At 43.3% G+C, this 15,161-nt stretch overlaps 1 protein-coding gene across 1 annotated transcript in view; it reads right to left on the bottom strand.

Moving 5' to 3' along the window:
* The window catches only part of tpp1 (tripeptidyl peptidase 1), a 32,772-nt gene extending 18,084 nt beyond the window's left edge, over positions 1-14,688 (bottom strand). Inside the window, exons 1-5 of the mRNA XM_062974368.1 lie at positions 14,418-14,688; positions 14,186-14,325; positions 5,725-5,875; positions 5,507-5,631; positions 2,982-3,163 (exon numbers count right to left, since the gene is read on the bottom strand). Coding sequence (XP_062830438.1) covers positions 2,982-3,163; positions 5,507-5,631; positions 5,725-5,875; positions 14,186-14,325; positions 14,418-14,566 — 747 coding nt within the window. The 5' untranslated portion in view covers positions 14,567-14,688. The remainder of the gene's footprint in view (positions 1-2,981; positions 3,164-5,506; positions 5,632-5,724; positions 5,876-14,185; positions 14,326-14,417) is intronic.
* Positions 14,689-15,161: the final 473 nt, after the last annotated feature.

The raw sequence follows: 15,161 nt of genomic DNA, 5'->3' as shown, positions 1-15,161 counted from the left end.
AACAATGAAAGAACAATACAATATTTAAAAATGAAAACAATTGTAACCAACATAAACCTTTCAGGATTTCAATGGGAAGTGTGGGCCTGCTTCTGGCCAATGAGATAGTTAAGTTAATTAGGACTGTTGTTGTTGTGTGCCTTCAAGTCATTTCAGACTTTGGGCGAGCCTAGGTCTAAAATTACTTAGTTATTACATTTATTTACTACATTTATATCCTGCCCTTCTCACCCTGAAGGGGACTCAGAGCAGCTGTATGTACATACAATATATTATTAGCATAGCACAATATTAGCATTATATATTACTATATTGAACTATACCACTATACTGTAATCTATATATATAAAAGAGTGATGGCATCATGGCGACCCACAAAACAACAAAACTACAGGCCCCCCAACCTCGAAATTTGACAACACAACCCATCATCCACGCCTCTAGGTTGATACAACAAAAAGAAAAGAAAAATAAAGTCCTAATTAGAGAGAGAGGAATAATTGCTTTTATCCAATTGCTGCCCGTTAGAAGGCTAAGCTCCTCCAACTTGGTCTCCTAGCAACCCAATAAAAAATAATAAAAAACACTAAAAAATTAATACAATAAAATACTATAATAACAGAAAATAACTAAAAGTAATACAAGAAAATAATAAAATATAATAAATAAAAATATAACTTACAATAAAATTAATTAAAAAATACAAATAATGTCAAATAAAAATTACATAACAGTTTTTAACCAATACCACCACCACTTTGCCACAGCAACGCGTGGCCGGGCACAGCATATTATATGATATTATTAGTATTATATTGTATAACATTATAATATTATTATCAATATTATATGTATATACAATATATTATATTATTTAAAATGATATAAAAATATTATATTATAAAACTGAGGGCGGGGGCCAGGTAAATGACCTTGGAGGGCCGCATCTGGCCCCCGGGCCTTAGTTTGGGACCCCTGATCTAGGCGTAGCAGTTCCTCCCAATCCACACATTCATTCATCAGTACTTCTTCCAAAGCAGCCCACTACAATAGAGAGGCTGTCCCTTTGAAAATGAGAAAAGAGGTTTTAGAAGCAGAGGCATCTGCAGAAATGGCTAAGCAAGACCTTGCCTTCAATGCAGCAGCGATCGCGGGGCTCTTCCGGGGCGCTTCCTCCTCCCTCTCCTTCTCTCAAGCTCCCTTCACTCAAGAGAACGGGAGGGAGGGGTGCCCACAGCAGCACCTCGGATAATATGGAGGCTCGGTTAACCGGAGCTCTACTGTATGTTCAAACAGATATGCTGTGATGGAACTGTTGGAGCCCCTGATGGCCTAGTGGACTAAAGCCTTGTGACTTGAAGGTTGGGCTGCTGACCTGAAAGTTGCCAGGTTCAAATCCCACCCGGGGAGAGTGCGGATGAGCTCCCTCTATCAGCTCCAGCTCCATGCGGGGACATGAGAGAAGCCTCCCACAAGGATGGTTAAACATCAAAACATCTGGGCATCCCTTGGGCAACGTCCTTGCAGACGGCCAATTCTCTCACTCCAGAAGCGACTCACACACAAAAAAACAATGGGACTGTTTAGGGCTTTACTGGCGAAAGCCAGCGCTTTGAATTGTGCTCGGTAGAGCTGGTGTAACAGGGGGTTGTGTGCTCTTTGCCCTCCTGCCCAGGTTCAAGGGCCGAGGGGTCACTGCCACCCCAGGCACTCTTGTAGAGAAATGGGGCTCTCCCAACCAGCACTGATTGAGGGGGGGGGGTCTCAATTGGAAGCAATAAAGACCCAATGAAGGCTCTACATGGAGAAGTAGGCAGCTAGCATTGTGTCATGATCCCCATCGCGTGCCATCTCCGGACACAGAGTGCTGACACAGAACACATGGCCATGGACCGAAAGGGAGGAGAGGAATATGAACCAGCCATAAAACTCAATTGCCCTGAGGTGGGGGCAAAAAAAAACTCTGGAACGTGGGAAAGGGGAACCTCCTGGCACCAGGACTCTAGAGTGATTTATAACACTACTAGCTGTGCCCGGCCACGCGTTGCTGTGGCAAAGTGGTGGTGGTATTGGTTAAAAATTGTGTAATTTTTATTTGACATTATTTGTATTTTTTTTATAAATTTTATTTGTAAGTTATATTTTTATTATATTTTATTATTTTCTTGTATTATTTTTAGTTATTTTCTGTTATAGTATTTTATTGTATTAATTGGTTTAGTGTTTTTAATTATTTTTAGTGTTTTTTATTATTTTTTATTGGGTTGCTAGGAGACCAAGTGGGAGGAGCTTAGCCTTCTAACTGGCAGCAATTGGATAGAAGCAATTATTCCTCTCTCTCTAATTACGACTTTATTTTTCTTTTCTTTTTGTTGTATCAACCTAGAGCCGTGGATGATGGGTTGTGTTGTCAAATTTCGAGGTTGGGGGGCCTGTAGTTTTGTTGTTTTGTGGGTCGCCATGATGCCATCACTCTTTTATATATATAGATAGCTAGGGCCTATTTATTTATTTATTTATTTATTTATTTATTTGCAGTATTTATATTCCGCCCTTCTTTCTCACCCCGAATGGGACTCAGGGCGGATCACATTACACATATAAGGCAAACATTCAATGCCTTAACATAGAACAAAGACAAGACAAATACAGGCTCCGAGCTGGCCTCAAACTCATGACCTCTTGGTCAGAGTGATTTGTTGCAGCTGGCTGCTCAACAGCCTGTGCCACAGCCCGGCCCTATATAGATGGGCAGTAGGGTAGACTCTGGTATTCTGAACAATAAAGCCGTATGGTATCTTCACTCCTTGTGTGTCTTGGTGTATTCTTCCAGAGAAGCCTAACCCACAGCAACACAGCTGGAGCTGAGAAGCCTGACACATGGCCTTCTGGGGTCCAGAGGATTCCTCGCATTGGGGGGACCCTCCCTGGGTGGACACACAACGGCAGGGAAGGGGTGGGGGTGTTCACTCCACGGCTACCTGTGCGCAGGCCTGGCTGCTGTTGGGGGAGCCTCCCACGTCGGCCTCCGTCAGGTTGTAGCGCTTGCGGAGCACGGCGGGCGTCACTCCCAGGTGGAAGGTGGAGCGCGGGCCCGGCTCCTTCGCGGCCCAGGACCGGACCAGGGCCCTCTTCTCCGGAGGAAAGCGGTGCAGGCCGCCCACTGCAAGAGACAGAGAGAGGCTGTGGCCGGGGCCAAGAGCACATCCCTGGGAGGAATGAATGCCCTTTACCCCAGACATGCACCTATTACTATTAGTAGTATTATTATTCATGTTTGTTTATACCCCGCTTTCCCTCTCAACAAGGACACCTAAACAACACACCCTAGGATCCTGTTGTCCTCCAGGGCAGGAAGCCCTCCGTACTTCACCACCGCACTCCAGTCCAAGTTAAGACAGCAAACCAGTTTATTGAAGCTTATATAAAAAGCAGTTCAGCAAAAATAGTAAAAATGCCAAAGTCTAAAAATAAGATTCAAGGTACGGTGTTCCCTCACTACTTCGCGGTTCACTTTTCACGGATACACTGTTTCGCGGTTTTTCAATCTATATCTATAAAAGGGTAATGAAATTTCATCCTAGGACAAAACAACAAAACTACACATCCCAGAAACACTAAACTTGGCAGCACAACCCCTCATCCATGCCTCTACGTCCATACAATAAAAAGAAAAGAAAAATAAAGTCCTAATTAGAGGAGAGGAATAATTGTTTTTATCCAACTGCTGCCAGTTAGAAGGCTAAGCTCCGCCCACTTGGTCTCCACTCAGCCCAGGGGACAGACAGAGTTAGGCCTCACTTAGGCCCCTTCCACACTGCCTATAAAATACAGATTATCTGATTTGAACTGGATTATATGGCAGTGTAGACTCTAGGCCCTTCCACACAGCTATATCACCCATTTATAATGGACTTAACGTCAGGGGAAAACCTTTACCCTTTACCTTAACTACCACCAATTCCTCAAGACTTTATTTCCCATACCACCAGACTTCGCCACAGCAACACGTGGCCGGGCACAGATAGTAAACACTAAAAGACTATTATAAATCATAAAAATGCAATTTACAGCCTAAGGAAGGGAGGAAGGAGAAGCCGAAGGGAGAGAAAATGAGCCTAAGCGGCAACGGGAGGAGGAGGCGGCAATTTATTAACACACGATTGGTTGATAAAGACTTAAAATAGTGTATAACTACTAAAATAATGCATAAATATTAAAATAGATATAGCATCCCTACTTCGCGGATTTTCACTTATTACGGGTGGTCCTGGAACCTAACCCCAGCGATAAGTGAGGGAACACTGTACAAGAGTTGTTTCAAAGTCCAAGACAACAAGACATCCACCATTGGATACAAAAAAGGCAACATAAAAATCCAATACAGAAAACCAGGAATAATCACTTAAACTTGAAAGCATGAAACTAGAAATCCCTTAGCAGGTTAGCTAAGACTTGACCATGGATGTTGCTTCTCAAACTCCCAACGTTGACCAAACTGCTTAAAAATCCCTCTGGTGTCTCTAATATAAACATGAAATCGTGCTGTCTTCCCTGAAAACCTGAAAACGGCTTTTCACTAACAAGCGCTGTGACCTTTGCAAATTCTGCTGGGCAGCTTTGCGTTGACCAAAGCTAAGTCTCCTATCTATCATTTCATTAGTCTGGGCACCTGGAATTTCATCCTCTGGGCTCATCTCAGCCTCTGACCTTGTTTCCCTAGCGAAAGGCTTCTCAGCAATATCCTGGCTCATTTTCTGGAATGTGGCCTTCACTAACTACTGGAGACAGAGACGGCTCAGCTTCAGGATTTAAAATCTCCTGCTGGCTCACAGGCCCAGAATCCCCATGCACCACTTCCTCAGTGACATGAGGTGCAGGCACAATCAAGGGCTGAACTACAACTGATCTCCCAGGAGAAGGCAGCCTTAGAATTCAATGTGGGGTGCCTGTTTTGTCTTTCAAGAACATCCTTAAGACACTGTGGTAAGTAAATAAAAACTGCTTTACTTCAGCAAAACATAAAGTACAGCACACCCAGTGGTATAATGCAAAAGAAAGCCAGGAAGTCTTACTTCAGACAAAGAAACAGAAATAAATCCAGAGCAGGCACAGGGAGAGCGAAGGCATTAGATTCAGATTGTTGCCAGCAAGAGCTGGCTGCACATGCTTAGGCTTTTATAGCCCTGGGTCCCCCCACAGCTGCTAGGGCAGTTCCTAATTACTCAGCTGCATTTCTGGCAGCTAATTTAGCTCTGTTTTCTTTCACCTCTCCAGGAATGATGGTACTAGCAAAATCTCCTCCTCAGACTCAAACTCACACTCAGATTCTTGAACACTTTCCTGCTCCCCTTCCTCTTCTGAAGAATAGGAATCCCTGGCATCATCAATGCTTTAACAGCATAGTGCAATAGTTAGTGAAATAGTGTGCTAAGCCAGCCCCAAGGGAGGTGGAGTGGGGCTGCTCCTTCCTCCCCGCACCCCATATCCCCCCATTTCCCAGTACCGAAATCCACGTGCTCCTGCATCTCCTTGCTGAGGCTGTAAGGGGTTGGGGAGAGGGCCACGCTCCGCTGCTCCTCGTTGACAAAGCGGTGGAACCGGGCTCCGGGGAGGAGGCGCTCGGCCGTGCTGCAAAGAGGAAAGAGGGGAGGGCCATTCAGTCAGAGGGGGGCAACGGAGACCCCAACGAAGGGTTCCCCCTTTGCCCCGTTCCTGACTCACCCGGCCGGCATCTGGCATTGCAGGAAGTCCATGGTGGCCACCACCTGGCACTCGCTCACGCCGTGCTCCTCCAGCCAGGCCCCCACCACGTCCAGCGTCTCCAGGGAGGGGGCCACCAGGGCCCCCACTTCGGCCAAGGACAGGAAGCGCCCTGCGGGGGGACGGGCGTGAGTGCAGGCTCCAGGGAGTGGGAGTGAGAGAGGCATGTTGACAGACAGGAAGCATGACTTCCATTTATTTATTTATTCATTTACAGTATTTATATTCCGCCCTTCTCCCCTCGAAGGGGACTCAGGGCGGATTACAATGAACACATATATGGCAAACATTAAATGCCAACAGACAGACAACATTCAGTTTTTAGACAGACACAGAGGCATTTTTAACATCTTTCCAGCTTCACCATTCCGGCCACAGGGGGAGCTGTTGCTTCACCGTCCATAGGTGGCTGTTCTCTTGGCATGTTTTGATTAGGCATGCCTTCCTTTTGGCATGTTTTGATTAGGCATGCCTTCCTTTTGGCATGTTTTGATTAGGCATGCCTTCCTTTTGGCATGTTTTGATTGCGCTCCCCTTGACTTTGGCCTTGGGGTCACATTTCACCCCAAATTGCCTCTTCGTGCTCCAACCCTCCTCCTCCTCCGCCTGAGGGAATGCCAAGAGGGACACTCCACCTGAGAGGCTGCTCGGCGGAACCGGACTTTCTTCCTGTCTCACCTGAAAGCAGTTCACCTGCATGTTTTTGCTCGTAAATGGTGATGAAATCCCTTCCTATGTTTTGCTTGGTTCTGCCAGACTGTGAACTTCCAGGCTCTTCCGCCCTCGCCGTACCCTGTTATTACTCAAGAGACTGCCAAGTCCCATGACGGTCTGAAGACAGCCAGGCCGTGACGGCGTCAAAGCCCAAAATGCCTCTCGCTGGGCTCTCTCTGCAAGGGATCCAAACGGCAGGATCCACTCCAATGTCAGGACCGATTCTCCGACAGCAAGAGCAATTCAGCAGTGGAATCCAATGGAGATTTTCCAGCAGAGGCTGGATTTTATTGTATTGGGTGGTCTCTTCCTTTCTTGCAAAAGTGGGCTGGGCTGGATGGCCTTTGGGGGTCCCTTCCAACTACCTGGCTCCTGGCAAGTGGAGTGCTATGGGGCTGCTCCTGTTTGTAAGTCCCATAACTGGATTGACCTAAGAATACCAGGTTTGAGCATCTCTTTTAGATGGAGAACAGAAAAGGCCACCCTCCTCTCTCCCCCTGGATTTACACAACTAGTGACCAAAAGAGAGAAAGGAATAGTGGTATGGGCACAAAAACACACAAAGAAGTCATGCGGCCCCTCTATTCTGCCTTGGTCAGACCACACCTGGAGCCACACTCTTGTGTCTATTCCGGGCACCACAATGGAAGGGAGAGGTTGTGTCAGGATGTGATTGCCCAGCACTCACACCAGCTGAACTATTCCCATCCTGCCAAAGCAATGGGGTGGAGATGACCTAAATGATAAGGGCCATCTGGCTGGGTGGATTGATTTGTGACCTGCTCTGGTTTTCAAGCCTGAGAAAGGACTATAGGTGTGAATGTGGAAGGGGGGCTGGGGGGAAATAGTAGTTTGATATTCTGGGGTTTTGGCAGGAATTGGTTAGTACTAGCTTTGTGTTCATCTTGGCAAGAAGGATCTCAATGAAGTGTTTCCACGGAACTACCTGTGTGAGCTTGCATTGTGTCCTATGGCTTCCAAGGACTGATATGTTGGCTCTAAGCAGGAAGGTGCCCAGAGGAAGATGGAGACTCAAAGGATCAAGGGTCTGGAGAACAAGAATCCCTATGAGGAGTGGTTGAAAGATCTGGGCATGTTGAGCCTGCAGAAGAGAAGGCTGAGAAGGAGACAGGAGACAGACATGAGGGGAAGTCCCAGGGAGGAGGAGGGTGCATTCTTCCTTTCTGCTGCTCTGGAGACTAGGACGCAATGGAACTACATCTTCAAACTTCAGGAAAGGAAGGAGATCCACCTGAATATCAGGGAGAACTTCCTAACTATGAGAGAGAACTGTTCAGCAGTGGAACTCTCTGCCCTGTGTGGAGTGTGGTGGAGGCTCCTTCTTTGGAGGCTTTTAAGCAGAGGCTGGATGGCCATCTGTTGGGGATGTTTTGAAGGCAATTTCCCTCCTTGGACTGGGGTTGGACTGGGTGGCCCACCAGGTCTCTTCCAACTCTAGGATTCTATGCCCTGGAGACCAGGATGCAGTGGAGCAATGGCTTCAAAATACAGGAGAGGAGATTCCACCTGAACATGAGGAAGAACTTCCTGACTGTGTGTGAGAGACAGAGCTGTTCAGCAGTGGAACTCTCTGCCCCGGAGTGTGGTGGAGGCTCCTTCTTGGGATGGCCATCTGTCAGGGGTGCTTTGAACGTGATCTCCCTGCTTCTTGGCAGAATAGAGTTGGATTGGGTGGCCCACCAGGTCTCTTCCAACTCTAGGATTCTAGGAATACAAGGCCTGAGCATCTCCTTGAGACCAATGCTCCTCAACCTGTGGGATCTGTGGGATCAAAACATCTCCAGATGTTTTGGCCTTCAACTCCCGGAATTCCTAACAGCTGGTTAACCGGCTGGGATTCCTGGGAGTTGTGGGCCAAAACACCTGTGAAGGGACCCACAAGTTGAGGATCAGTGCTTTAGTTGGAGAACAGAAAAGACCACCCTCTCCTCTCTCCCTGGATTCACAAGACCAGCAGCCAAAAGAGGCCAAACTCATCACACTTGCGCATTTATCCTCTTCAAATCTGGTATTCCTGCCTCCTGCAGAATTCTGGGGTTTGTAGTATGGGGAGGCTGAGATGTTTAAAAGGTCCCACCCTAAACTGGATTTAAAGTCTATTTAAACTGGGTCCAAACTCTAGTGTGATGAAGTACAGTAGAGTCTCACTTATCCAAGACTCGCTTATCCAAGGTTCTGGATTATCCAAGGCATTTTTTGTAGTCAATGTTTTCAATATATCATGATATTTTGGTGCTAGATTTTTCAATACAGTAATTACAACATAACATTACTGCATATTGAACTGCTTTTTCTGTCAATTTCTTGTAAAACATGATATTTCGGTGCTCAATTTTATATCATGATATTTTGGTGCTAAATTCATAAATACAGTAATTACTACACAACATTACTGTGTATTGAAATGCTTTTTCTGTCAATTTCTTGTAAAAAGTGACGTTTTGGTGCTCAATTTTGTATCATGATATTTTGGTGCTAAATTCATAAATACAGTAATTACTACACAACATTACTGTGTATTGAAATGCTTTTTCTGTCAATTTCTTGTAAAAAGTGACGTTTTGGTGCTCAATTTTGTATCATGATATTTTGGTGCTAAATTCATAAATACAGTAATTACTACATAACATTACTGTGTACTGAACTGCTTTTTCTGTCATTTTGTTGTAAAACATGATGTTTTGGTGCTTAATTTGTAAAATCATAACCTAATTTGATGTTCAATAGGCTTCTCCTTAATCCCTCTTTATAATCCAAGATGTTCACTAATCCAAGGTTCTGCCGGCCTGTTTAGCTTGGATAAGCGAGACTCTACTGTAGTTAGATAAAAGGTTTTAATGTAATTTTTTATAGGTGGGGTTTCTCTGGGATTTTAATGTCAGTATTTATTTGTTTACAGAGGCACTGAATGTTTGCTATTGTATGTTGAGTCCCCTTGGGGAGATAGATAGGGCAAAATACAAATAAAGTTATTATTATTATTATCATTATTATTACTGTATTATTTTATTGTATGACACAGCAAACAAGATAGACATGCTGGATTTCGTATCACAAAATCACAAGTCGAACACTTCCCAAGTGTCTAGGACTGTGTGATGTATTTTCGGATGATGCCTGGATGATGTTGGCACCTTTATTGAAATCACGATGGAGCACTGGAAAACTGAACTGTTTGTTGGAAATGAAAGCTATGGACTTGTCAACATCAGGAGAGGAATTTTCCAGGGAGACTCATTGTCCCCTCTGCTTTTCATTATTGCCATGATCCCTCTGTCAACAATCTTACAAAAAACAAATCTCGGCTACCAAACATCTAAGAATTCTCACAAAATTTCGCATCTGATGTACACGGATGACCTGAAGCTGTATGGAAAAACAGAAACTGAAATCCAGTCTCTGACTAACACTGTCTGAATTTTTAGCACTGTATTATTATTATTACTATTATTATTATTATTATTTTATTATGACCCAGCAAATAAGATAGACATGCTGGATTTCGTTTCACAAAATCACAAGTCGAACACTTCCCAAGTGCCTAGGACTGTGTGATGTATTATTATTATTATTATTTGTTATTATTATTACTTGTTATTATTATTACTTGTTATTATTATTATTATTATTATTATTATTATTATTATTATATTGTATGACACAGCAAACAAGATAGATATGCTGGATTTCGTTTCACAAAATCACAAGTCGAACACTTCCCAAGTGCCTAGGACTGTGTGATGTATTATTATTATTATTATTATTTGTTATTATTATTACTTGTTATTATTATTACTTGTTATTATTATTATTATTATTATTATTATTATTATTATTATATTGTATGACACAGCAAACAAGATAGATATGCTGGATTTCGTTTCACAAAATCACAAGTCGAACACTTCCCAAGTGTCTAGGACTGTGTGATGTATTATTATTATATTATTATTATTATTATTATTATTATTATTATTATTATTATTATATTGTATGACACAGCAAACAAGATAGATATACTGGAGTTCATTTCACAAAATCAGAAGTCAAACACTTCCCAAGTGTCTAGGACTGTGTGACGTATTCTTCTTATTATATTATTATTATTATTATTATTATTGTATGACACCGCAAACAAGATCGATCTGCTGGATTTCGTATCACAAAATCACAAGTCGAACACTTCCCAAGTGTCTAAGACTGTGTGATGTATTTTCAGATGATGCGTGCAGATCCCAGTAGGGTGGCCTTTTGCAGTTGACAGATTGTAATTTTGTCAATGTCTATTGTTTCCAAATGCCGGCTGAGATCTTTTGGCAGGGCACCCAGTGTGCCCATCACCACCGGGACCACCTTTACTGGTTATTATTATTTATTTATTTTTATTTGCTACATTTATATGCCGCCCTTCTCACCCCGAAGGGGACTCAGAGCGGCTTACAAATTAAATTTACATACAATATTATATTAGCATAGTACAATACTGGTAATTAATTACTATATTGTACTGTATCAATATATTGTAATATTATTAGTAATATTACATGTAAAATATGATATATAATTAATATTATTATATTGTATTATTAGTATTATATCATATTACAATATAATATTCTGAATATTATATGTATATAAAATATGTTATAATTATTATATATTATTGTAAATTATATTGTATATATATATATATACAGTAGAGTCTCACTAATCCAAGCCTCGCTTATCCAAGCTTCTGGATCATCCAAGCCATTTTTGTAGTCAATGTTTTCAATATATCGTGATATTTTGGTGCTAAATTCGTAAATACAGTAATTACAACATAACATTACTGCGTATTGAACTACAGTAGAGTCTCACTTATCCAAGCTTCGCTTATCCAAGTTTCTGGATTATCTAAGCCATTTTTGTAGTCAATGTTTTCAATATATCGTGATATTTTGGTGCTAAATTCGTAAATACAGTAATTACAACATAAAATTACTGCGTATTGAACTACAGTAGAGTCTCACTTATCCAAGCCTCGCTTATCCAGGCCTCTGGATTATCTAAGCCATTTTTGTAGTCAATGTTTTCAATATATCATGATATTTTGGTGCTAAATTCGTAAATACAGTAATTACAACATAACATTACTGCGTATTGAACTACAGTAGAGTCTCACTTATCCAAGCCTCGCTTATCCAAGCCTCTGGATCATCCAAGCCATTTTTGTAGTCCATGTTTTCAATATATCATGATATTTTGGTGCTAAATTCGTAAATACAGTAATTACAACATAACATTACTGCGTATTGAACTACAGTAGAGTCTCCCTTATCCAAGCCTCGCTTATCCAAGCCTCTGGATCATCCAAGCCATTTTTGTAGTCCATGTTTTCAATATATCATGATATTTTGGTGCTAAATTCGTAAATACAGTAATTACAACATAACATTACTGCGTATTGAACTACAGTAGAGTCTCCCTTATCCAAGCCTCGCTTATCCAAGCCTCTGGATCATCCAAGCCATTTTTGTAGTCCATGTTTTCAATATATCATGATATTTTGGTGCTAAATTCGTAAATACAGTAATTACAACATAACATTACTGCGTATTGAACTACAGTAGAGTCTCCCTTATCCAAGCCTCGCTTATCCAAGCTTCTGGATCATCCAAGCCATTTTTGTAGTCAATGTTTTCAATATATCGTGATATTTTGGTGCTAAATTCGTAAATACAGTAATTACAACATAACATTACTGCGTATTGAACTACAGTAGAGTCTCACTTATCCAAGCTTCGCTTATCCAAGTTTCTGGATTATCTAAGCCATTTTTGTAGTCAATGTTTTCAATATATCGTGATATTTTGGTGCTAAATTCGTAAATACAGTAATTACAACATAAAATTACTGCGTATTGAACTACAGTAGAGTCTCACTTATCCAAGCCTCGCTTATCCAGGCCTCTGGATTATCTAAGCCATTTTTGTAGTCAATGTTTTCAATATATCATGATATTTTGGTGCTAAATTCGTAAATACAGTAATTACAACATAACATTACTGCGTATTGAACTACAGTAGAGTCTCACTTATCCAAGCCTCGCTTATCCAAGCCTCTGGATCATCCAAGCCATTTTTGTAGTCCATGTTTTCAATATATCATGATATTTTGGTGCTAAATTCGTAAATACAGTAATTACAACATAACATTACTGCGTATTGAACTACAGTAGAGTCTCCCTTATCCAAGCCTCGCTTATCCAAGCCTCTGGATCATCCAAGCCATTTTTGTAGTCCATGTTTTCAATATATCATGATATTTTGGTGCTAAATTCGTAAATACAGTAATTACAACATAACATTACTGCGTATTGAACTACAGTAGAGTCTCCCTTATCCAAGCCTCGCTTATCCAAGCCTCTGGATCATCCAAGCCATTTTTGTAGTCCATGTTTTCAATATATCATGATATTTTGGTGCTAAATTCGTAAATACAGTAATTACAACATAACATTACTGCGTATTGAACTACAGTAGAGTCTCCCTTATCCAAGCCTCGCTTATCCAAGCCTCTGGATCATCCAAGCCATTTTTGTAGTCCATGTTTTCAATATATCATGATATTTTGGTGCTAAATTCGTAAATACAGTAATTACAACATAACATTACTGCGTATTGAACTACAGTAGAGTCTCCCTTATCCAAGCCTCGCTTATCCAAGCCTCTGGATCATCCAAGCCATTTTTGTAGTCCATGTTTTCAATATATCATGATATTTTGGTGCTAAATTCGTAAATACAGTAATTACAACATAACATTACTGCGTATTGAACTACAGTAGAGTCTCACTAATCCAAGCCTCGCTTATCCAAGCCTCTGGATCATCCAAGCCATTTTTGTAGTCCATGTTTTCAATATATCATGATATTTTGGTGCTAAATTCGTAAATACAGTAATTACAACATAACATTACTGCGTATTGAACTACAGTAGAGTCTCCCTTATCCAAGCCTCGCTTATCCAAGCTTCTGCATTATCCAAGCCATTTTTGTAGTCTATGTTTTCAATATATCGTGATATTTTGGTGCTAAATTCGTAAATACAGTAATTACAACATAACATTACTGCGTATTGAACTACAGTAGAGTCTCCCTTATCCAAGCCTCGCTTATCCAAGCTTCTGCATTATCCAAGCCATTTTTGTAGTCTATGTTTTCAATATATCGTGATATTTTGGTGCTAAATTCGTAAATACAGTAATTACAACATAACATTACTGCGTATTGAACTACAGTAGAGTCTCACTAATCCAAGCCTCGCTTATCCAAGCCTCTGGATCATCCAAGCCATTTTTGTAGTCCATGTTTTCAATATATCGTGATATTTTGGTGCTAAATTCGTAAATACAGTAATTACAACATAACATTACTGCGTATTAGTGCGTATTATGATGATGATGATGATTCTATCAATCCATGTTAGTGTGGGTCTGAGCATGGGCCACTCACACCGGGGTCCCTGAGCTCTTGAGGGAAGATGGAAAGGAAGCCCAGTTGCACCGGGACGGAGCTGTCCGTGGCTTTCCTCCTGCGTGGAGTGGGTGTGGGAGGAAGAGAGCCCCCCCCCCCGACGCTAAGCCAGTCCTGGGCCAAGGACTGCAAGGCCCACCATCCCCCCCCGGGAGGGAGGGGGTCTCTTACCGTAGTGCGTGGAGCGGGGCGAGGAGAGTTCGGCCACGAGCGCCTCCAGCCGGTCCCGGTTGCGCTGCCGGAGGGCGAAGGTGAGGCCCAGCGGGTGGGAGGGGGCCACGCGGCCCTCGGAGCGCCATCCCTCGGGGACCCTGCGTGGGGAGGGAGGGAGGGGGGGGGGGTCTGCGGTGAGCGCCCCTCCGTGGGGTCCCCTTCCCGGCCCCTCCCTCTCCCCGATCCTCACCGGAAAAGCTGGTCGGGCTCGGGCGCCCAGAGCAGGGGGGCGGACAGGCAGGAGGAGGGGGCTCCCAGGCTGCTGAGAAGGAAAAGGAAGGAGAGGAGGGGGGGCAGGCAGGACCCTCTCCCTTCCACGCGTGGACCCCGGACCTCCATGGCGCCTCCTCCTCCTCCTCTTCTTCTTCTTCTTCTTCTTCTTTGCGGGAGACCCGAGTCACGAGAGGACAGCGCCTCGCCGGGGAGGGAGGGAGGGAGGGAAAGAAGGTCACGCGCCTCCCCCCGCCCCTGCCCCCCCCCCGCCCCCCCGCGCGCTCCACGCATGCTCAGAGGCACGCCGAACCCAATGCCTTCCGGACCTCGCAGGGCGGGTGGAGATCGGGCACGCACGGGCAAGCTTGGGCCCTCCCTCCCTCCCTCCCTCCCTCCAGGTCTTTTGGACTGCAACCCCCACCATTCCCAACAGCCCCCCCCCTCACCCTTAAGCATCGGGAAGAACCTTCAGACCTGGCCAAGTATCTAAGCAAGCCTTTGAGGATTCCCATGAGGGAGGGAGGAATGGGGAATCCGGTGGTTCAATCGGTGCTGGGCTGCTCTCAGTCCCACCCACCTAAGGAAGGGTTGAGGAAAAGCCTACCCTGTTTCCCCTAAAATAAGACATCCCCAGAAAATAAGACCCAGTAGAGGTTTGGCTGAATTGCTAAATATAAGGCCTCCCCCGAAAGTAAGACCTAGCAAAGTTTTTGTTTGGAAG

The sequence above is a fragment of the Anolis carolinensis genome, chromosome 3 (assembly GCF_035594765.1).
Source record: "Anolis carolinensis isolate JA03-04 chromosome 3, rAnoCar3.1.pri, whole genome shotgun sequence".
NCBI classification, from domain to species: domain Eukaryota; kingdom Metazoa; phylum Chordata; class Lepidosauria; order Squamata; family Dactyloidae; genus Anolis; species Anolis carolinensis.
Note: the sequence above shows the minus strand (reverse complement) of the source record. Positions and strands in the feature narration are given on the sequence as shown.